The 23,805-nt window shown below is 38.9% G+C and overlaps 1 protein-coding gene across 2 annotated transcripts in view; it reads left to right on the top strand.

Annotated features, from left to right (window-relative positions):
• Nucleotides 1-23,805, top strand: part of KLHL4 (kelch like family member 4) — a 90,253-nt gene that overhangs the window by 58,543 nt on the left and 7,905 nt on the right. For both annotated transcript variants that reach the window (XM_039486853.1, XM_039486852.1), the window contains 7 exons: nucleotides 2,247-2,420; nucleotides 2,879-3,015; nucleotides 6,532-6,728; nucleotides 13,063-13,275; nucleotides 16,706-16,892; nucleotides 21,485-21,709; nucleotides 23,529-23,691. In XM_039486853.1, the coding sequence (XP_039342787.1) occupies nucleotides 2,278-2,420; nucleotides 2,879-3,015; nucleotides 6,532-6,728; nucleotides 13,063-13,275; nucleotides 16,706-16,892; nucleotides 21,485-21,709; nucleotides 23,529-23,691 (1,265 nt within the window). In that variant the 5' untranslated portion in view covers nucleotides 2,247-2,277. The remainder of the gene's footprint in view (nucleotides 1-2,246; nucleotides 2,421-2,878; nucleotides 3,016-6,531; nucleotides 6,729-13,062; nucleotides 13,276-16,705; nucleotides 16,893-21,484; nucleotides 21,710-23,528; nucleotides 23,692-23,805) is intronic.

Raw genomic sequence — 23,805 nt, 5'->3', positions numbered from 1 at the left:
TCACTTGCTGGAGGATTCTCTGCACCTTGAGGTCTTCAAACCACAATTTGAGGACTTCAATAACTCAGACATAGGTTAGGGGTTTGCTACAGGAGTGGGTGGGTGAGATTCTGTGGCCTGCACTGTGCAAGGGGTCAGACTAGATGATCATAATGGTCTCTTCTGACCTTAAAGTCTATGAGATCTACACTAGAAAACTTTGCTGGCATAGTAAAGTCGGTGAGGTGTGTAATTTTTGAACAACCCCTCTGTAGAGGCAAAATCACTAGTGTAGATGCAGTTATACTAACATTAAAATGCTTTTGTCAGTGTAGCTAGTTTTATTCAGAGAACTGGTAGATGCTATATCAGCAACATAACTCTTGCCCGCATAATGTGCATTTATACTAGGAGATCTCTGCTACTGCAGATCTGGCCTAATGCGCACACACAATGGCAGCAACCCTACAGGACCAAAGTGTTTTATTATGAAGACTACCTTCAAAAACAGTAAAAGTGAGACATTTCTTTAAAATGGAAGTTTTGATTCTACAATACCAGAACATGTTGCTGAAAGACCTTAACATCATGAAAACTGCTTGTTTCTTTCACTTGAGTTTTCACATGCACAATGCATGAACCCCAAAGGTTTGCTGCTGCTTCTTGACAGCTTCAGGCCCACTGTAAATCCAAATATAACTGTGAAGATAATTTGTCAGCAGGAAAAAAAATATAGTAAACTAGATTTCATCAACATGATAAACAGTCAAATAAATGATTCATCTTAACTCAAGAGGAGTTAGGAAAATGTATACATCCATTAAAAGTTTACAAAAAAATTAAAACAAAAGATCATTTAGAGAGATGATTAAAAGAGCTGGGGAAAATAATGTGCATATCAGACGGTTAAAATCCATAGGAATGGCCAGCAGATTGGGTACCTACTTGTTAAAAAAAATAAAAAATCATGCACAGGGTAATATGGTATTCAGCAAGAAGAAGAGAGGTCCAATCATGAATTCATTGAGACTTTTCACATTACATTTATTGACACTCATGTTCTTGCTGATTAATTAATACGGTTTATCAATAAATGTTTGATGGTCAAAAACCAGTGTCTTTCTGGTGTTTTTTTTAAGGAGTGTAATGTAATCTGTTATTTTTGTATTGAAGTCTGGGATTTGCCATGAACCTTTTAGACCATGACACTTCTATCTTCATAGGGTCTACCCATGTAAACCTTTACTAGCCTGAATAGTTCTCTAATTGATGCCCCTGGAACCAGGGCCAGCTACAGACCCCAGCACGTGCTTGGGGCGGCATTTTGCCGGCAGGGCGGCAGGCGGGAGGTCCACCAGAGCCACGGGTCCACTGGACCTCCTGCAGGCATGACTGTGGAGGGTTCGCTAGTCCCGCGGCTCCAGTCGACCTCCCGCAGGCATGCCTGCGGATGCTCCACAGGAGCCGCGGGACCAGCGAACCCTCCGCAGCTGCGGGAGGTCCACTGGAGCCGCGGGACCAGCGGACCCTCCGCAGTCATGCTGGTCCCGTGGCTCCGGTGCACCTCCCACAGGCATGACTGCTTGGGGCGGCCGAATTCCTAGAGCCGCCCCTGCCTGGAACTGTTCTTGGTAGAAATTGCTGGACTTAGTTGTCTTTGCAGGATCAGGCCCACAGGAAGTAATTCTAAAATCAAGTTTTTTATCTCTCAGTATTGCATTCATATTAATAAATTGGTAGACATACTTATGACAGTTGCCTGAAGCACACATCTGCTGAGTAAAAACAATTTACAATAATTGGAAATACCCAAATTATATTTGCTGTATGATTTAATAAAATCAGCTCAGTAAATGAGAAGGAAGTAGTAGCTGGAGGAAAAAAACTGTGCCACCCACCCTTGATTCATAATCTCTTTTACTCAAATCTAGAATCCTCTACAGGACTTCATAGAACTCACTAAAATAGTGTAATATATCCTTAAAATTATTTATAGTTGCCAGATATGAACCCTTTCTTTTTATTTTGTTTTTCTCTCTTAGAAAATAAGAGTAATAAACAATAAGTTTTAAAATAGTTTACAAAAGGTCTGAAGTATAATTAAAAGAAACAAATGGAAAAGACATATTAAGTCCACTCTCACTAGATCAATATATTTAAAGACTTCCTGTTATACTGCAATTTCCACAGATCAATTAAAGCTGAAGTGAAAAGCATTCTCAGGTTTGATAATGCTACAGTAACTGCATTTTCTCTTTCTTTAACAGATTATCAATAACTAGCTGTTCACCCACTGGAATGAACACCAATGGCTCAGATGAATACTTCCAATCTACAAATCATGCAGAGCAGACATTCCGCAAGATGGAGAACTATCTCCAGCAGAAGCAGCTGTGTGATGTTCTTCTCATTGCTGGAAATCACAAGATTCCAGCTCACAGGTGGAATTTTCCTTATTGTTTACAAGCCTTTATAGCCTGACAGTTCCAAGAGCTCAGATAATGTGAGTTCTCACCTTGTCCCTGATTAGTTATGAATGAATGGTTACAATAATTAGCACATCAGCTGAAGACAGTTAAATGATATGATCACAGCTTTAAATTCATTATTGTAAATAGAAAGAAATTCAGGTATGAACCAGTTTCTCTGTTTTGCTACAGTCAAACTTTAGAGGGATGAGTGAAGCAAACAGCACAAACACACCCTCTGAAAGAAAATTAGTATACTTACCGGAATTACCCATTTAACTTCACTGCTAACCACTGTAAGGATAGAGTCTCAGGCAGAAGATATGTTTCTCCTACACACACAAATGAATTGTATAATAATGGGCTGACATTTTGCTTCCCATTGAGATTATGAACTCATTTAAATCCCCCTAAAATGTTTCTATTTCAAGATTGGTTCTTAGTGCCGTGTCTGATTATTTTGCTGCAATGTTTACTAATGATGTGCGTGAAGCAAAAGAAGAGGAGATCAAAATGGAAGGAGTGGACCCAGATGCACTGAAAGCTTTGGTGCACTATGCCTATACAGGTAATTCGTAATCTATTCTCTAATTCTGTAAAGAAAGGTGAACACTATCTAGCTTGCAAACATTTTTCACCTCATCCTTTTTATATTAGTGCTTAGATACATACCCAATACTGGAAAATATATTTGTGAAGTATGCTATTTTCCAAATATGACGACAAAATAAAAATAACCTCAACAACCCTAGCTAGCTCTTGTTGTGAGGAAAAATAAGAATATGTCATAGTTACAGGGTAAGCTGTGATTTAGACCCTTTTGTGTCCTTTGAGTGCACTCCTAAGATGAAAGTTCTGGCTTCATTCATCTCTCTAAAAGGTGGAACAACGTGGTTTAACCCCTCTGGGACTGGACCTCTGGGTGGTAAGTTCAATTCAGTCCAGTTACTTCCATGTCAGCTGGGAGAAGCTGACTGCCTTGCTGCATTCTTTCCCTCCTTCCATGAGTCTGTGTCTGCATCTCAGGCAGCTTCTGACAACCGAATCAAACCCTCTTCTTACCTGTGCCAACATCTTTAAGGTTTCAGAATCCACCTAGATACTAGGTTTGGCCCTGTGAAGAATAAACCTCACTGGAGCGAGGCAGAGGGTGAGGGAGTATTCCCCTATTACTAACTACCTCCATTGTTTCCTTAAGGGTCCCCAAGTTATTTTCTCAGATGGTACCTTCTCTTTGCCATTGTTTTGTTTCCTGTTTCTCTCCTCCCTTGTCTCCAAAAAGCCTCCTTTGATTCACCTCTTTGCAGTCAAGCAGGATAATATCAAATAAGTAAACTGAAGTGCACGTGATATATATAAAAAGACAACTCCCTCTCACTCCATATCTTGCATGACCCCTCTCACTCCATATCTTGCATGACCAATAGCTTATTCTTTTATTGGACCAACGTCTGTTGGTGAAAGAGAGAAGTTTCTGAAGCTGAGGAAGAGCTCTGTGTAACTTGAAAACTTGTCTCTTTCACCAACAGAAGCTGGTCCAATAAAATTTATCTCACTCACCTTGTCTCTCTAACATCCTGGGACCAACATGGCTATATCAACACTGCAAGTAGCGTATTCCAACAGATATACAAATATCAAAATATTCTGTTACTCTGTACTCGATTAGAACATCTGCTATTTTTAATTCAGACACAAAGAAGAGCAATAGTAATTTAAATTAATAAAGGTCAGATTCTGCCTGTTGCTTTGCTCATGAAGTTATATGGGAAGAGCATGCTGAGAACCTTTGTGCTTTGGATGGCCCCAAAAATGGTGAGGTTGTTCAACTTCAGCAACCCATCTCCTTCAGGGGGATAAGCACAGGCCCATCCTTGGAGCTGGACCAATATAGCAAGGGGAATAAGATATACTCCTTAATGTCATGAACTAGGCACACATTTGAAAAATTAAGAACTATGTTTACTTGAAAAAAAATTGTCTAAGATATTTTACGTTAGTAGCAGAGTATTTTGAGCTTTTCTATTCTACTCTTCCCCCCTCTTTTCAGTACAATTGCACCCCAATGTTTACATTAATTACTAATTTGATTGTGAGACCTTAGTCAATAGCCAAAAGAACAAACCAGAGAAGCGTGAATTGTCTTTTCCTTGCTGCTCTGTAATCTGTGGAGAAAAAATGTTGTAGAACAGATTTCTGTTACTCTAGTGTGCAATCCAATTAAAAACATCCACAGCACTCAAAGTTATGCAAGCATTGAAAGGCTGCAGATACTAGCTCTTTGGGAGGCTATTCAACTCAGAAGAAAGGTCACTCTGCCATAAATGCCAAAGGAGTTCCTTCTCCCATGCCTGAATCTTGAGAAGGGGGGAAAACAGTCTTCCAGAATGTAGCAGCACACAAATTACCAGAACAACATCCTTGCACAGTCTATGGTACAGAGATAAACTATCTCCCACTGATCCACCATTCATTCCATTCTCCCTTTCTCATACATGCATTCTCTCATTGGTTTGCTTTGAATGAGACAACTTTCTACAATCATGAGCCTCCAGAATGGGACATGAAGAACTGTGGCTCATACCTGCTGAGTGGGTCCAACATTTCCATTAATCATTTCAAAGAGAGTAAAAAATTATTTCAACGCAAATATAAGTAAAATTAATTTTTTAAAATGTTACTGTGTAAGAAGGGACATTTAAAATGTTTTCCAAGTGCCTATTTTATTTACTGTGTTTTGATATTTACATTAAAGTGCTAACATATAGAAGACTGTTTTCACTTTGATTTTCTTAGAACCTGAAGAAATATCTGGTGTTATGTAAAGAGATGATTGTCAAAAGAGAAAAGTGCAATTTACAACTACAGATTTTACACCAATATTCTAATAAACCTCACAATAATGATATAATTGAACAAAATTCGTAAGCGTGATTCAAGGAAATGGATAAATGCAATTATTTTATAAAATAAGTTTAACACATTTTACTTGATAAAATTAAAAGAAAAATGTGATTAATATAAATTAAATGTAAAAGTCTTTTAAAAGTCAGATATAGGAAAAGCTTGAATTCATAATTAACATCAGAATTTAAATTAATCTACAGGCACAGTTTTTTATTTGAAAATAAATGCATAGTATATAAGCATGAAATAAAACTTTCCATATTGTTAATATTAGTTGACCCCTTCAATACTATGTTGCATTAAAGAGAGTCTACCAACCCGCTACCAAGTACAAAATTACCAGTTTTCTGGGGTTTTGGGTTAGTGAGTAACTCAAACAAGATGCCGTGAATCTCAGCCTAAGATTTCTCCCCATTCTAGCTGTTTCTAGATTTTCCCTGCAGGTCCTCCTCCATCCCAATCTCTTGACTCCTCTTTACAGAGATACACTTTATATCTTGGTTAGCAGTACTGACCCAACCTCAGAATGATTAACAAACATATTTCTGTATCTTGACTCAGATTTAGCATGGAGTGGTATATCGGAAGTAGGTTGGTGACAATTAGATAAGAGCCAGTTGCTGACAAATGCACACAGAAGGGGTGTAGGAAGACAGCAGGCTCAGTTGCAGTCTAGACTAAAACAGTGGCTACGGAGTGGTGGTGATTCAACCATAAGTCTTCCCCAGATTTTCCACAGATTTTCCCAATGAGGAAAGACTCATGGGGGAAAAAAATGCACATAGACCCATAGGGTACATCTACGCTACAAGCTATGGCTGTGAGTCCCAGCTTGTGTACACATACTTGTGCTAGCTCTCATCTGAGCTAACACACCAAAAATAGCAGCGTAGCCATGGTAGCACAGGCAGTGGCTGTAGCGGTACAGGCTAGCTGGCCCAAATACAAAACCCTCTGAACCCTGTGGGTATATATGTTGGATGGCAAACCCATGCTGCTGCCTATGTACCATGGCAATGCTATTTTTACTATGCTGGCTCAGATAAGTGCTAGCACGAGTATGCGTACGGGAGCTGGGAATCACACTCATTGCTCATAGTGTAGTTGTAGCCATAGGTACAAGGGAAATGAATGGCAAACCAATTAATGCATAATTTTCTTGATCTAAACCACACAGGTGTTTTAGAGTTAAAGGAAGACACTATAGAAAGTTTGCTGGCTGCAGCTTGTCTTCTCCAGCTGTCTCAAGTCATTGAAGTGTGTTGCAACTTTCTTATGAAACAGCTCCATCCTTCAAACTGCTTAGGGATTCGATCCTTTGGAGACGCGCAGGGTTGCATGGAACTCTTGAAAGTGGCACATCTGTACACTATGGTAAGATTAATAATCCAACCATTTTGAAATGACAGTATGAAGAGCAGGCATGAATACTATATTGGATCTGCAAAATCAATGGGGTGATGGAAAGATGGCCAGGGGTTATTGCAGCAGAACTAGCTGAGTGCAGAGGTGTATGGATGCTGCAATTTCACAGACTGATGTAGAAGCTGTGCTCTCCATTTGCACCCCTGAGATCCAGAGACACTGAGCCTTAATAAGGTACCATGCATCCAGGCACTCCCAGTGCAGGAGTATCCTGCACAATGCCTAACAAGAAATGCGTGCCACAATCCATCCTCAAAAGGAAAATGAAATAAGTGTAATTACTGGGATGAAATTGGGAGCTGATAAAAACATTAGAAAGAAATGTTTGATTTTGCTGTTTATATTTTTGACTTGTTATTTAATAACTTGCTGTTATTAAAAAGAAAGTATGAACAGCCATGTTTTTATATTTGAAGAAGATACAATACAGCTTGCATACAGTGTCCTTTGAAAAGTCAACAGTATTCTGGTCTAGCGGATGTCAAGGAAGGACAACAGTTCATCTTTACTGACTAACGGCAGTGCAAAGAAAAGTTCAACACTGCTTTCAAGGTGTAGGCAAACAATAAGAACAATAAGAAAGGCAAAAAAGAAAAAGTGAATGAGATTTAGAAAAAAAATACAAAAAAGTGGCAATTATTATAGCAAAATTAACGTAAGAGGAAACACGCAGAGGAAACAAATAGCAATTTTATTCTCAAACTATGAGCACAAGATACCAACAAAATTTGTAGCAGCATAAAGGCTTCACAATTCTAAAGCCATTCCAGAGATAGAATGCTTTTACACCCAGAAGTAAATTAATTTGGACATGGTGGCAAATGAGGACAAACGCTGGGATGATTTTTAAGTCATAGGTTACAACTTTATTAAATTTAACACAGTGAAGAGGTATTACCCTCCTTGCCAACTATACTCTCACATACCAGGCGTTTTAAGTGGCTCCAGTGCAGGGTTACATGGCTCCTACCATATAACCCATAGACTCTCCTCAGCCTAACCCTAGGACTCAGATTAGTCTTCGGAATCCTATCAGTGCATCCGTTTCTCTGCAAGGGGAACAGAGGGTACTAAAGGGGGAACCTTGGCCCCCAAAGGCCAAGGTCTGCCCATCCCAGGAGCACAAGGCTCATCAGCAAAAGTCAGGTGTTTTTGTTTTTTAAAACACTTCTGGGAACTGTTGCTTTCTTTCTTTTAACATTGGAAACTAGCTACAAGTTGTGACAAACTTACATCCCTGCCTAGCACTACATCCTATTCTTATTTAACTCCTCCAGGATGCTCTGAGGAAGGCAAAATACACACAAAGCCTTAGCCAATTTGGCCCCTATGGGAAGAAAAAAATCCTTCCTGATCCCAAAACAGGTCAACCCCACTGCATCTGCAATAACACAGCTCTGAAGCTACCAGTTCAATGTGGGAAGAGTGGGGCTGCTGAAATGGGTCAAAATGAGGCTCCACATGGCCTTGGCTAGAGTTAATGAAAGAGATTCATTAGGAACCAATCACTACCCTCCCTCTCCCATCTGGCCAATGAGTGGCTGGAGACTAAGCAGTGGGAGAGGCCACCTCTACATTCCCCACCCCCATCACTGCTGGCCCCCCATCCAGTTTTCCACCCATTAAGGTGCATGAGTGGCATGAACAGATTAATGGTACTGTTTGTGTCCCTTTCTATAATATTACTAAACACATATATACACTTATAGAGTTAGTGGATGATCCCAAGGTGGGAGGGTGTGAAAGTGTTCTGGAGGATAGGATTAAAATTCAAAATGATCTGGACAAAGTGGAGAAATGGTCTGAAGTAAATAGGATGAAATTCAATAAGGACAAATGCAAAATACTCTACTTAGGAAGGAACAATCAGTTGCACACATACAAAATGGAAAATAACTGCCTAGGAAGAAGTACTGCGGAAAGGGATCTGCGGGTCATAGTGGATCACAAGCTATGAGTCAGTGTAACACTGTCTCAAAAAGCAATCATCATTCTGGGATGCATTACCAGGAGTGTTGTAAACAAGACACAAGAAGTAATTCTTCCACTCTACTCTGCACTCATTAGGCCTCAGAGGGAGTATTGTATCCAGTGCTGGGCACCACATTACAGGAAAGATGTGGACAAATTGGAGAAAGTCCAGAGAAGAGCAACAAAACTGATTAAAGGTCTAGAAAATATGACCTATGGGGGAAGATTGCTCCAGACTAAACAAACCTAATTTTTTCAGAGAAGACTGAGGGTGGGACATGATAACAGTTTTCAAATACATAAAAGATTGTTACAAGGAGGAGGGAGAACATTTTTTCTTGTTAACCTCTTAAATACTCACATGTATCCAGGAGCTGAGGCTTTCATAAGAATATAAAATATATCAAGACTCAGGGTAAAGTTATGAGATTTGACCACACTGCACAGATGTTACTCCCGCTCCCCCTTTTTCCTGCTACCCAGCTGGAGCAAATCCCAGCCTTCAGAACTGGCTCCTGTTCTTGTTTACAAAATGAAGCATGGTGCTGGAGAAGTGGGGCAGAGAAAAACACTGCAAGCCCTAGAAGGGGGCCTTATATCGCCCAGTCCCTAAGTGCTTAGGGGCAAAAAAGGAAACCTGCACCTTCTGGAACCAGTTCTGGAATAAATTTAAAAGAAAATTTGTTCTAAAGCAGATTGAACCTGTCTTACAAAAATTTTGTGGGTAACAGTGCGCACGCCCTGAACTTCAGGGGAAAGGATTGAATAAAAGGTTCTGATTTTGGCCCATCGCCAGTTGAAATGTAAAAATATCCCAATTAAGGGAGCAATTTATAAAGGCTTATTGCAAATAGAGAGATTGCTTGCAATATGAGCTAACAGTAAACAGATTAAAAAATCAGCCACAAAAAAGCAAACCTGAGAACTTCTGTTCTATTACTTTAGTTATTGATGCAAAGTATTAACAATTTCCTGTCTGGTATCTCTCTCATGCAGATGAAGCCTGTTCTGATAAACAGCTTGCACTATTTTTGTAACTTAAAGTGGATTTGTCTTCCTGTTCCTATTCCCTGGATATCACAACATTAGAGCAGGATGTGTATTAAGGACCAAAGCGAACATCCAATACTGCTATTTGTATATCTATTTTAAATACAATAACTTTTCAAGTTTAATAGTAATAAAGTCTCTAACATTACTATAATAAAGTCTATAACATATTACTGCCCACAAACAAAATGCATTATATTTTCAGCTTTGAAATGTCTTCATCTCCTTGTTCCAGGTTGCATTATATTTTCAAATATGATATACTACTTATGTAATTGTAGATATTAATTTATCCATTGAATACAAACATACCTGGATACATGTGTACAACAAAAACATATCTTTAATGTATTTTCCTTACTGTTGACTTGTAATTAGACTTCCTAAAGTAGTGTTTTTTGTGAAAATAAAAATATTGCTTTGAATGAAAGATTTTAGCACACCAAGATTCATGGCAAAATCCTGCAGTCCATGGAGAACTGTACCTGAATAAGAACTGCAGGCCTGGGTCCCCCAAGTATTTTAGATTTTAGTGGGAGAAATGTATAACCAGAACTGAATGAATTTCCATTGTTCATAGAATCATAGAATGTCAGGGTTGGAAGGGACCTCAGGAGGTCATCTAGTCCAACCCCCTGCTCAAAGCAGGACTCAGCCCCAGAAAGATTTTTGCACCAGATCCCTAAATGGCACCCTCAAGGATTGAACTCACAACCTTGGGTTTAAGCAGGCCAATGCTCAAACCACTGGTCAGTCTAACAAAAGGCATTGTTAAAGAGAATTTATTTTCTCTTGCTATCTTGTCTGCCATTAGTAGTACAAATATATGGTCAAGACTTGGCACAGTTTACTGCAAAAGAATGTTGAGGTAAGAACTCGGTGTGTTTAAGAAATTTGCATTTATCAATATCTAACCAGCAATAAATTGGACACTCAAACTGATTGTATGCATTCTATTCCAGGTTTAACAGTATAATTTAGCTCTGATTTTCCATCTTAAATTGTTTTAGAACAACATATAGTCTTTGTGTAGAGACTATGCTGGAGTGGAGGAGCTAGCCAGTACTGCGTCCTTTTCTGAAACTGGGGCAGCATCAGGCCTCCTAAACTGGGTGTAGGGTAATTTCCTTCTTCTTTTGAATGTGCTTAACTATAGATACAGATTAATGGATTACAGAGAGATAAAGTCTCAAGTTAAATCAAGATAGAAAGGCACACATATAATTTAAGATAAGTCATTTAAATCAGTGGTTCTCAAAGCCAGTCCACCGCTTGTTCAGGGAAAGCCCCTGGTGGGCCAGGCCGGTTTGTTTACCTGTCGCATCTGCAGGTTCGGCCAACAGCAGCTCCCACTGGCTGCGGTTTGCTGCTCCAGGCCAATGGGGGCTGCAGGAAGGGCGGCCAGCACATCCCTCAGCCCGTGCCGCTTCCCGCAGCCCCCATTGGCCTGGAGCGGCGAACTGCAGCCAGTGGGAGCCACGATTGGCCGAACCTGCAGATGCGGCAGGTAAACAAACCGGCCCGGCCCGCCAGGGGCTTTCCCTGAACAAGCGGTGGACTGGCTTTGAGAACCACTGATTTAAATAACCTGGATTTAAATCACTCCATTTTGATTCAGTGCATAAAAGGGAGTCAAAAATCCTGGATTCTATTCCTGATTTTGTCACTGACTCACTGTAAGCGTTGGACAAATCACTTACAGACTCATTTTGAGAAGTACTTAGTAACCATGCTTCTCATGCAGCTGAAACTCAGGTCATTGATCTCTGTAAAATGGGTGTAACTTGCAGGGGTTATGAGAGACCTAGAGAGTTGTTTTACTTTTAATCTTGGATGAAAGATCATATTAATAGTAAAACAAATAATCTTTAATAATCCCTCTATAATTTAAGAATGAATCATTTGATCTGAAAGTTTAATACTCACAAAAGTGAGGAAGTGAGCCAGGTGCTCTCTAGGCATATGGCGTACAATCGTCTCTAAATCATTGTTAATGAACTTCACCACTACTGTGCTTCTGTTCCTGGGCCTCTCTTTGAGCAGAGTGTGACAACTAAGCCAAAGTGTTTGGAAAGCTTGTTCACAACATAGCACAACGATAAAAAAAATCACTCCCTGTAATTCTGCTTCTTTGAAAATGTCATCACCCAAGATTCTTGTCCTGGGGCCTCAGCTTTCTAGTGCCAGACTGGTCAGAGATCTCCAAGGTATTAGATTGTTGACACTGACAGTTAGGTATGAGCTCCTCCCCTGGGTTCCTTCCCAAGTCTGCCTCTTCCCCCTCTAGAACCTTAAATACACTCCTGAGGGAGCACTCCTAAAATTGCCAACTCCCCAGGTTGCCTTTCCTTGCCACTGTTGATGTGTCACAGGATGACCACTGAGCCTGCTATGTGCCAGTGTGCTAAGGCAGGAAGAAACATAGTTCTTCTTCTACCTAGAATTGAAATGCCAAGGCAACTATGATGATGTTTGAAACCTCTCATGCATGTCAGCCCTCCATGCCTCTGATAAGGGAGTGACCAATGGCTTGAGAGAGAGATGGAGCTGCCTAAAAATAGTTAGTTTACTCAAAAGAACTGGAGTAGTCATGGAAAAAAAAGCCAGGGGGAGCTTCTCTGCTAACCATAAAGGGACTGACTGACAGAAGATTCTAGAGGGAGCTGACTGAGGCAGCAGTAATTGGAATGGAAGACATGGCTCAGACCCAAATGCCAGTGTCTTAGAGAACAAAGGTGTAAGATCCAGGGGAATTCTAACCTCTCTTGTTAGTACTGGTGTCCTATTATTTATGTATTACAGCAGTGTCCAGAGGCCCAGTTTGGATTGGGGGCTCATTGTGCTTTGCTCTGAAACAGTCCCTGGCCTCTAGATCTATCCTGTTCATACACTATCTTTAAGAAGGCTAAAGTCACAAAACTCACTTTGGTATCTTACTTAAGTCATAAGTCACTGTCTGGCATTCACAAGTGAAAGGTTGGCATACAAACTCAGTACAAATCCTCTAGATCTTTTCTATGTAGTTCTCAACTGCATTCTACATGTCAAGTTATCTATTTCTTCTTAGGCATGGAAAACAATTTCTTTAAAAAAATTATTTTGACTGTACTTAAGAAACCATGTTAGATTCAGTAATCTGTAAAACATTGTCTAGATTCTATTAGGGAGCAGGCATACAATCCATGCAAAAAATGCGTTTTCTGCTCAAATATTATATTAAGGTGTCAGTAACATGAATTCATTGAAATCTATTCCTTTCTAGGAACACTTCACAGAAGTGATAAAGAATCAGGAATTTCTTTTGCTTCCTGCTAGTGAAATAGCAAAACTCCTGTCTAGTGATGACATCAATGTACCAGATGAAGAAGCCATATTCCAGGCTTTAATGATGTGGGTGAGACATGATTTGCAAAGCAGGCAACGAGACTTAGGAATGCTCCTCTCTTACATTAGACTGCCACTACTCCCACCACAGGTATATGACTGTACAGTAACAGGTAATAGCTTTAAATCACTACCCTCTCAAAACCTTTCCTCGATGTGACGTACCAGGGTACAATCCAGACCAATAGGGGGCTGTGTCACCCTTGCTTTACAATCTTGGGTGCCTTGCAATGCTTTGCTGAAGTAGCTCCCAACCAGGCCACTCAGAAACAGCCTTTCCAGTATTCAAGCCACACCCTGAAGGTTTATGTGCCAACCACCTTTGGGTTACACTGTGGCTTTCACCACCCATTGGTTATTCTGCAGAGTGACCTCAACAGATTTTCCCACAGACATGTGTGTCCTGCTCAGCCCTCTCTGGACCAATACACATATTTTAAATCTGTTATTCCTTTAAGGGAATAATATCCCAGTTTATTATCTCAAATAGTTATTCAGACTCCTCAATTTAAACACAGATTATTGTGATGCTCTGTACCTCAGGGGAACCTCCTGAATCCCCATGTTCATCCTTATAATATGATTGTGTGCTATCCAATGCTAAGTTTGTCATGTTGGGTGTCTTCAGAAGGCTCATGATGCACTGAGGATTGTTCTTTTAGTGATTTTATAGGCTGTAATTTCACATATATAGTTATGAGGCTTAAAATGTGTCCTTATAGCTTAAAACAAGCCCAAGGAAAACTCTCCAGGAGCAGAGGTGCAGTTCACACCTCATCAGGGCAGGTATGGGACAAAATCGGCCCAGCCCGGAAACAAAGGACACTGGCCTAGGCAGGAACAAAGGATCTGTTGGACTCTTGAGTGAGTCACCCCACTTCCCTTGGTCAGTTTGGGATTACAATGACATAATGCTTACCTGACTCTGAAGGGGGTGGGTGGTAGCAAAGCCAAGAGGGAAGAAAGAACATAAAAGGGAGAGACATTTGCCCTGCAGTATCTCTTCCACCTCCATCTACAGACACTACCACCAGGCTGTAGAGCAACCAGCCAGTCTGTGGTGAGAAGCATTTAAGTTTGCAAGGTCACTGAAAGTGTTAAGATCAGCTTAGAATGTGTTTTGCTTTTATTTCATTTGACCAGATCTGACTTCTTGTGTTTTGACTTATAATCATTTAAAATCTATCTTTTGTGGTTAATAAATTTGTTTGTTTATTCTACCTGAAGCACTGTGTTTGGTTTGAAGCATGTCAGAGACTCCCTTTGGGATAACAAACCTGGTACATATCAATTTCTTTGTTAAATTGCTTAATTCATATAAGCTTGCAGCATCCAGCGGGCATAACTGGACACTGCAAGATGGAGGTTCCTAGGGTTGTGTCTGGGACCAGAGCTATTGGCTAGTGTCATTCAGTAGCACAATCCAAGCAACAGCTGGCCAAAAGTGCTCACTCACATAGCTGGGAGCAGCTTACATGCCAGAGGCTGTGTGTGAATGGCCTGGGAGTGGGGGTTCTCATAGCGGAGCAGGGTAAGGCTGGCTCCCAGAGTCGAGGATTGGAGTGATCTAGCCGATCACCAGTCCAGATAACAGCAGGGGAACGTCACAATTAGATAAAGCAGTAAAAAAGTGTATTAACTACAAAGAAATTGAATTGAGTTTTTAAGTAGTGGCACATAAAAATCAGAAGTGATTACAAGAAAATAGAGATATTTATTAATACCCAACTATATCAGATTCAAGCAAAGTTTCTTACCACATGCTCCAGCAAATTACTGACCAGACTCTGAGGTCAGAACTGATCACCCAGAGTCCAGCAGTCTCTTCAGGTACAGTGAATGTGATAGACAGAGGAGTAAAAGAGGCCCTTGGGAGTGTTTGTCCCTCCTTTTTATAGATTCAGTCCCCCTCTTGAAAAATATTTCAAGCTGGGCACTAAGAGACAAAGTCTATGTGGAAGGATGTTCCCTGCTGGCTTTTTCTCACCTGGTTGAGCCTTCCTTGTTTCCCTCCCAGCTTGATGACTCTGTTTATTGCTTAAGTGCAAATTAAGGCAAACACACATTCGTTTCTCTAGGACATTCCTATTTGCTGATTTCTGTTTGGGCTGGGCTGTGGTGGTTGGAACATGTGTTAATAACAATATATAGGTAAATCTTATAACTTTACATAAAATGTTGCCACAAATATTTTATCAGGATGATACTGATCAGCAAATTATGAGTTTTTAAATGATACCTGAAAAGACATACTTTGTACAAAGATTACAATAATAATAATAATAATAATAATAATACACACACAGAGACTATTTACAGTTTTGGGAAATAGCATATTTCTATACTAAAAAGATTAGATATTATTGATTTGCAAAGGTCCAATAAACAGATAAAAAGGATATCATAAAGCCAATGTAGTTATTCGTGCTGAAAATCTGCCCATTTTTAAAATACCAATCTACTGCATATCTACCTGAAATGTAGTGAGTGCTTTGCTGTATTTTCTCATCTAGTAACAGAAACTTGGATATCCTACAAACTCACTAAACTTAAATCACAAACCAATTTGAAGACTGAATACTTTTTAAAACACCCAAAACTTTTATTGTCCTTGAATTTTAGCACCATACCACACAATATATAAACTAGCAGTATACATTTCATTACGTGCATCATTACTCAACCTTTAACATTGAAATGGACACTTTATCAAAGGGAGTCACAGAGACAGCTGTACAGCTCTGTAGTGAGCTGACATCTTATTACAGCTTTGTGATGTTTGTGGTATGAGACTGTCAATACATCCCAACATCAAAACATAACACAATGTGTTGCAGTGCCTTATATGACATGTATTGCCAGGATATCACTTCATAATTATTTTATGGCTTTCTGATTCTCTAATATTTTTATTCTCTTCATTTCAACCATGCTAGTTGGTCAGAATCAGGGGTCGTTCCTCTTTCCTTCCTAGTTTTGTAAAGGGTATGAGGGGGACCCTAGTCAGTCTGATCTGCAGGTGAGAATATGAAGTGCCGATCAAACCTAGATTCCAACACTGCATGTAAGTTCCAGAAGAGCATACGTTTCTACAGTTACAGGCTGGATATCAATATTGCACATATTTCATTTTAAAAAGACATACAGACTTTTAATTAGTTCCTCTATTAGTAAAGTTGCCTCCTTTATTATAATGGATGAGCTTTTGCTTCTAGTTATGTCAAAAGGAGTTTTGCCATTGATTTGAATGGGAGCAAGATTGTGGCTGTTCATAAGAGTAAATAAAAACCTTTTAAACATTTTATTTTCTTATTTTTATATTATGTATATACATTATATTTTTACATTATATATTCTTATATTTACATTATTTTGCATCAGATAATTTATTTGGACCATGACAAAGCTCAAATGAAAGATGGACTCAAGAAAATTAGATCTGTGATTTTGTTTCAGATATTAAGTTGTATCCCATCTTTTATTATTTAAATGAGTATAGATCAATCTGTTTTATTTCTCAGTTACTAGCAGATCTTGAAAATAGCCCAATGTTCACGCATGACCTTGAGTGTCAGAAACTTCTTATGGAAGCTATGAAGTATCATCTCCTACCGGAAAGAAGGTCCATGATGCAGAGTCCTCGAACTAAACCTAGGAAGTCTACAGTGGGTGCACTTTATGCTGTGGGAGGCATGGATGCGACTAAAGGTAAGTTTGGAAGTTTTTCCAGTTATTTTAGGAACACCCGGATAATAATAAGTGACAAAGCAATTATAGGGTTATTAGAAAGTTTCTAAACACAGAAATTTAGGGATGAAAGAATAAAAGATCTGCTCACTCTGTGCTCTGCCTTCTAGCAGGAAGACCCACAGTTGTAAGTAATAGATTAACGTCTCAAAGTTTACACTTCAGGTTCAATTCAGAGGAGCACTCAAAAATTTAGAGGTTTATAGCAGAATTTTTCTGAAAAAAACAATGAGAAGAAAATTACACTATTTCCTACGTGTGGCCAGTTTGGAAATACTGTGAAACAATCTTTTGTATATTGTTCTGGAACTTCGAGCTCCAGTCTTGACCAAATCCCGAAAGGTGAGAGGAAAAAATATAGAAAATTAAAAAAAACCTCAATATTATTGGACCATTTAAAAAGTATAATTTATTACCGCTTCTAAACAAAGCAAATCCCATCTTTAAAGTAAGAGAACCTTTCATTACATTCTTGGTTTTTTCACTCTTGCAACAAAACATAACATTTTTCAGTACTGCAAAGAAAATTCTTACAGCTTGTCACTGAAGGCTAAGCGTTACAGCTGTGTTCTACGTTTTGAGACTAATTGTCTGACCATGGCAGAAGAAAAACCATGAGCAAATGGATGGTGGTTGCTTAATCATTTCTACATAACCTCCAGCAAGGTCTCAGCCATCCCACTGTTGGGACACCACTGCTTTCCCCTTATAAGAGGATTAAGGGGGCTAGAGGAGGAAGGAAGTTGGGTCCCTGGTGTTACAGATGTAGGTGCCATGAATTTCCCTTCTTCAGCTCCCATAAGGGCTGATTTCCTTTACATCCTTGTCCAATCCATTTTATCCAATAACTATAACCTTTCCATAACAAGAACCTTCGGTGGACATATGCCACAAATATTATTCACTAAGTTGCAACATTACAACCTAACCCCCTTGGCCCCACCCTACTGGGTCCCAAACCTGCTGTGGGGAAGGGGTGAAAAAGCCCATCCCGACTCTGCCAGTCTGGCAGTGAGGGGAAAAAATCCTTCACAGCGCCCAAGACAAAAGGGCAACTAGTGTGTTGCTCATAATGGATCGTGAAGGGACTCTGTCCCTTTTTTCTAGATTCTATGGGGCAGAGGGGAAGTGCTCCCAGCCTTATCCAAGTGAAGCAGAGCTTTCTCTGGGACTGCATGAAATATGAATACCACCCACCACCAGCTTCCACTTGCCCCAATCTGTTCCAGCTATTTCCTGCTCCTCCTTACTCTGCACAAGTAAACTTTCTCCCCTTCCTCTACCTTTGCTGCCAGTTGTGGAAGGATCCCTTTAAGGTGCAACAAAGCCTTTTCTTCCAACCAGCCAGACAAGAACCCAAAGCATACAGTGTAGTGAGCACATTCCCACACCTGAAGTCACGTTCAGTCACAATGGCATGTACACAACCAAAAAAAAATCAAGGAAATATCACTTAGCAGTTTCTTTTCACAGTCTGCATCCTATTCTTTAATGATTTACTATGAATTATACATAGAAATGTCATTCAACAGCATTCTGTGACTAAGCCTTTTCAAACTACTAAAAAGAGGCTGGAAGTACAAGTTCATGCGGACTGTAATACTTTTATGTATGCCACTTTAAAAATGGAATAGTTCATACATTAGGGAACATGCTAATTTATGTTCTGCAGGAACCTTACCCTCACATCTACAGTGCGTGAGCCTGGAAATACAATTATTCCAAAATGTCATAGGGTTACATCACAGAGCTCCCACTCTTCAGAAAATAAGCAGCACGATAGGATGTTATGATTTGTTTCAAGACTAGTGATTCGCTCCTTTATTACATTATGCTGCATGTAATGCATATTAATAGCATTTCAAGACAGTTTCCCATTCCACTTTTAGGTTTTCAAAGTATTACATATACTGAGTGAGTTCCTTTAAAAATTACAGCTCACCCCCTAAACATCAAATATCCATAACAGCTAGTGTTATGAAGAGCTCAAAAACTGGTTAGCGTGATTGATTTGTATTTCCGAAAGAGTCTGAAATAATTGCAATTCTACAGTCTTTTAAATGTGAAACACACCTATCACTAGATAAAGGAAAGAAACTGAGGCTCTTTCCTGAAGTCAGTTTCATCAAACAAAATTATATTGTAATGGCTGGATTGATATCTGTGTTTTGGTGAACAATATTAAGCATTAATGAACTGTGTAAATCTGCTACCAAGAACTGGAAGCTTAAAGATAAACTAGTTTCCCACCCCCCCATCAAAAGAAAAAAAATTCCAATTTGTTTTCCAAGCAAGTACTATAAAAAGAAAGGACATTTTAAATGAACATGTGTACTTCCCATCAGTGGCTCTTTTTACTCATTATCTTGGAAAGAGTCCATTTGTTTGAACTTTCGCCTTTTGATGGTTAGGAAGTCAGTATTTCCTCACTTCCCCACTTTCCCATGACAGCTCTGACTCACATCTTGAGCCTGCATTGGATTTGCAGGATAAAATCAATACCTAACTACTGTACACGAGTACAACATGGGGAATGGGAGTAAATGGTCACCTCTACCAATAATGCACTTCTGTTAGGAGAACAAAAAACAACAACCCTCCCACCCCCACCAAAAAAATAAAAAATGAAAACAAACTATGGTACCATTCATATTTATCAGAGGATATCATGAAACATCTCAAAGAAAGATCAAAAGTAGGCTTATTTGCTGAAATTTTTGGAGGTTCCTAGGTTCACAAATCCCATTGAATCTGAATGGGTATTGGGTGCTTAACTCCTGTAGGCTTCTCTGAAAATTACAGCTGGTATGCACAGATACACTTTACATAGTTAATGTAATTTCACCTACTTTTAAAATTAGTGGGTTGAATGTTTCTTTAAATCTTTTGAAATAATCAGACTGGAGGACTTTGGGAAAGCTCACCCATTAGGAGAGCAGAGCAAACGAGTAGGGGTCAAAGGAATGAGTAGTAAATAGGCAAACAAAATGAAGAGAGCAGTGAAAGAGCTAGTGAAAGGGATATACAAATTCAGAATAAAAGGAGGAGATTAGGGAAGAGGAAGAATGTGGAAAAGATCAGAAGGGAAAGAGGGGGGGAAGCCAAAAAAGACAAACCATTTTAAAATGTTATTTTAAAACTTCTTGATCTTGTTAGTTCCATTGCCCCACTATTCCTCCAATGTATTTGGATCAGTATTTCCAAACAGGGTCTGGTAGGCAGCGATGCTTTCCAGGGTGTTAGTCCGAGCAGTAGGGATTAGTCAGATTAATTTCAAGAGTCACTGGATTTTGAAAAGCATGCAACAGCCACCAGAAGGAGATAAAAAGAGAACATTAGATATTGTTCTGGTTATTTCAATACACGTAACAAGCACAGTGGTGGAGTCACTCCCGACTGGATTTGTGAGAGTACTATACAGCAAATCCTAAACCTTCTTTCTAGTTTCTTCCTGCTGTTGTGTTGGTGCCATAAACCATACTTTAATTGCTAATTACAGCTCTGTGGTACTTGCCTTCACTTCTATCAAAATTAGTAGATTTTATTCACATTAGTGGAGAGGCAGAAAATCAATTTGCTTTTTCCATATGGTTGCCTTCAGGACCACGTGAATGAATCCACCCAATCATGCTAGAAGGGATCTTCGGACTCATAGGTATGATTAACAATTGCCTCCTGCCTACCTCAGTTATTGGGCAATGGCCTCCCTGATGTGTTAAATCAGCATTTACGGAAGCAACAGCAGCTACTGAATGATTGACAGGAGCCATTGCTTTGGAAAGTGTAAATTTTGACTGGCATGGAGTCAGGGTCCTAATAATAGAGGTAGAAAGGAATCTTTCACTAAAAGCATTACAAAAAACACAGCAATATAAAAAGAAAAAGTGAAAATACAGATCATGTATTATTGCAGATTTGGGATTATTTCAATGCCATGACGTGGTTGGAATTCGTGGTAACCAGCAGTGTGCAAGCACACAATTTTACCTTGTCTGTTTTTAATAAAGTAAAATGTATTTCATAATTGTTGTTTTGGATGCACATGCAGGACTCAGATACATTCATAAATATATTATAGGGCAGATATTTAAACATGGCGTCTGCAATTTTTCTTATGGTTTTAACAATTTAAGTACAAATATTGCTAGGCACCACAGTGCCCCGAGAGTATCATACTCATAAGGAAATGAAAAGAAGAGAACATCAAAATACCTAAATAACTCAGTTTAACAACTCTGCAAAATTAACTATAGCCAAAACATTTGTTTACATCTAATCCCGAAGTCTCTAGTGCTTGATTTACTTTTATATGCCTGACGAAGCTATACCAATGCATTTAATGCAGCTGTCTCAGTAAGTCCACAGTTTTCAACCTAAGAACTAGATCTCAATTAGAGTCAATGCACAGCATTGTCAAAGCCTTCAAATTTCGTAATGGTCTTTGTGAGGGGGGATGGGTTGGGGTTGAAGAGGGTGTTGGAATAGAAACTACTAAATGTTAAACACTAAGGACCATGTGTAGTTTAAAGTTTTGATAATTATGCTTTGAACAGGTACCACTACAATTGAGAAATATGACCTTAGGACAAACAGTTGGATACAAATTGGTACCATGAATGGTAGACGATTGCAGTTTGGAGTAGCAGTAATTGACAACAAGCTCTATATTGTGGGAGGAAGAGATGGCCTGAAAACCTCTAATACAGTTGAATGTTTCAATCCAGCTACCAAAGTTTGGACTATAATGCCTCCTATGTCAACTCACAGACACGGCTTAGGTAAGAGTTAGAATTACTGTACAATATACATTGCACCACATTTACAGATTAATACTACTGGTTTTAAGGATGATAAATGTAAATGCTAACTGTTGCCATAATTTTTTTTAAATATTTACCAATACAAAGCAATGTTTATATAGGATATTTTTCAAATCCAGCTACTTTCCCACTGCTATAAAATCCTTTCTTGTTATTATCCTAACAAACTTGCACTGGCCTTTCAATGCTAATTTTGCTCTGAACATTTGCAAAAATATATACAAAGGTAAAAGTAACAAATTTAGTAGGAAAATCTAAAATCCCATTGACTATCTAAGGGATCTATTTTCAATACACAATGGACTTTGCAGATGCCATTGACTTCAGTTAGCATGGAGTGCTCAGCATGTTTAAAAATAAGGACCTATAACACTGGCAAATATATTTAATTAAATATAAGTGTTCAAAGACTAATATATTTACAAAGATTTACATCCTATAATCAACACACTTTACAACACCCAATGAATTTGTCCTTTCAATTCTATTTAGAAAAATATTCTTCTACTTTACCAATCATCCCATCGAGAGAAAGCTTATGCAACTCAATGTACGTTCGGACTATATCCCTCTATACATCTTTAATAACTATGTGAAATCAACAGTAATCATACAATTGTGTATTCCTTTTACAGAACAACAAAACAGGGACAATTTAAAGGCTGGGTGGGCAATATAAGCAGGATTTTAAAAGGTAGAAAATCCTTCTTTGTAGAAAATTGTAGCATGTGAATTGAGCGGGACACAATTCTAGAAACATGTATTTCATGAAAATCTTTGAGCTGTTCATGAAGATAATCATTACAGTAAACACAATAAGAATAATAATTTAAAAAGTCAAATGACTGATGACATTAGATTCATAACCATACAAGCACCCCCGGTTTCATGGCATGTATTATCTTTCCACCAAGTACTCTGTACTGACATCACAGCTTAGTGCTCTTTCAAGTCTGTCAACTTCACAAACTTTTTGCTTTGATAAAATAAGTAGGAGCTATATATATTACATAAAACAGGTGAAATCCTAGTCACAATTAAATCAATGGGAGTTTTACTATTGACTTCAACAAGGCAGGATTCACCCAATATATAGGCTATAATGAATGCTTAAAGTTAGGTTTCTAAATCAGCCTGATTTTCAAAGCTGTCTTGAACCTATAGCTCCTCTTAGCTTCAGTTAGATTTTGTGTCTTTGAAAATCAGGTCATTTATATTTAGGTCTGTAAATATGGATTTAAAAGCCTAACTTTAGGCATCCAGATTCAAATGAAACAAAAACTAAACATACTATAAAGCATTCTAAACAATATGAAGGACCATCCATCCCTAAAAGGAAATGAGAAAACTCAAAGGCTCCATAGTAGCTGAATGAACTTGTTCCTGTACCTAAATGCACAGCATCAAATGCAAAGCGTATGTGCAACTTCTAAACATATTAATAAATACTACTACTACTAACCTGAAGGGTTCAGTACAAATAGAAATGGCCGAACCCTGGAGCGGGAAGTGTCCATGTTAAAACTGCTTCCCTGTTTATCTTTGAGTGAAAATCAGTGTTTTCCCAGCAGAAATACTATATTTGCATAAAGTGTATGTGACTTTCATTCTGCTCAGTGTCATGCAGATTTTATATAGATTTATATGAGGTGATTTTTCTGTAAAGACATTTTTAGAGAAATGAAAAGCCATAACTACAGCAGGCAATTAATATTAGTTACTGAAATGTTCTGATGTCAGACCTATCTAATTTTGTCCCTAATTCTATTTTTCAAAGGCGTAGCAATGCTTGAAGGACCAATGTATGCTGTTGGCGGTCATGATGGATGGAGTTATCTTAATACAGTAGAAAGATGGGACCCCCAGGCACGGCAATGGAATTATGTTGCTAGCATGTCAACTCCTAGAAGCACAGTGGGGGTTGCAGCATTAAATAGCAAGTATGTAAACAGACAAGCTGAAGGACTGGGGGTGGGTTGGAGGGTTGTTTACTTACTTTTGCTCAGTTATGTGGTGTGACAATTTACTTCCAATATTTAATAACTTCTTCTCTG

This window comes from Mauremys reevesii, linkage group 9 (genome assembly GCF_016161935.1).
Source record: "Mauremys reevesii isolate NIE-2019 linkage group 9, ASM1616193v1, whole genome shotgun sequence".
Taxonomy (NCBI): domain Eukaryota; kingdom Metazoa; phylum Chordata; order Testudines; family Geoemydidae; genus Mauremys; species Mauremys reevesii.
The sequence above is the reverse complement of the archived record's forward strand: the minus strand, read 5'-3'. Positions and strand labels throughout refer to the sequence as shown.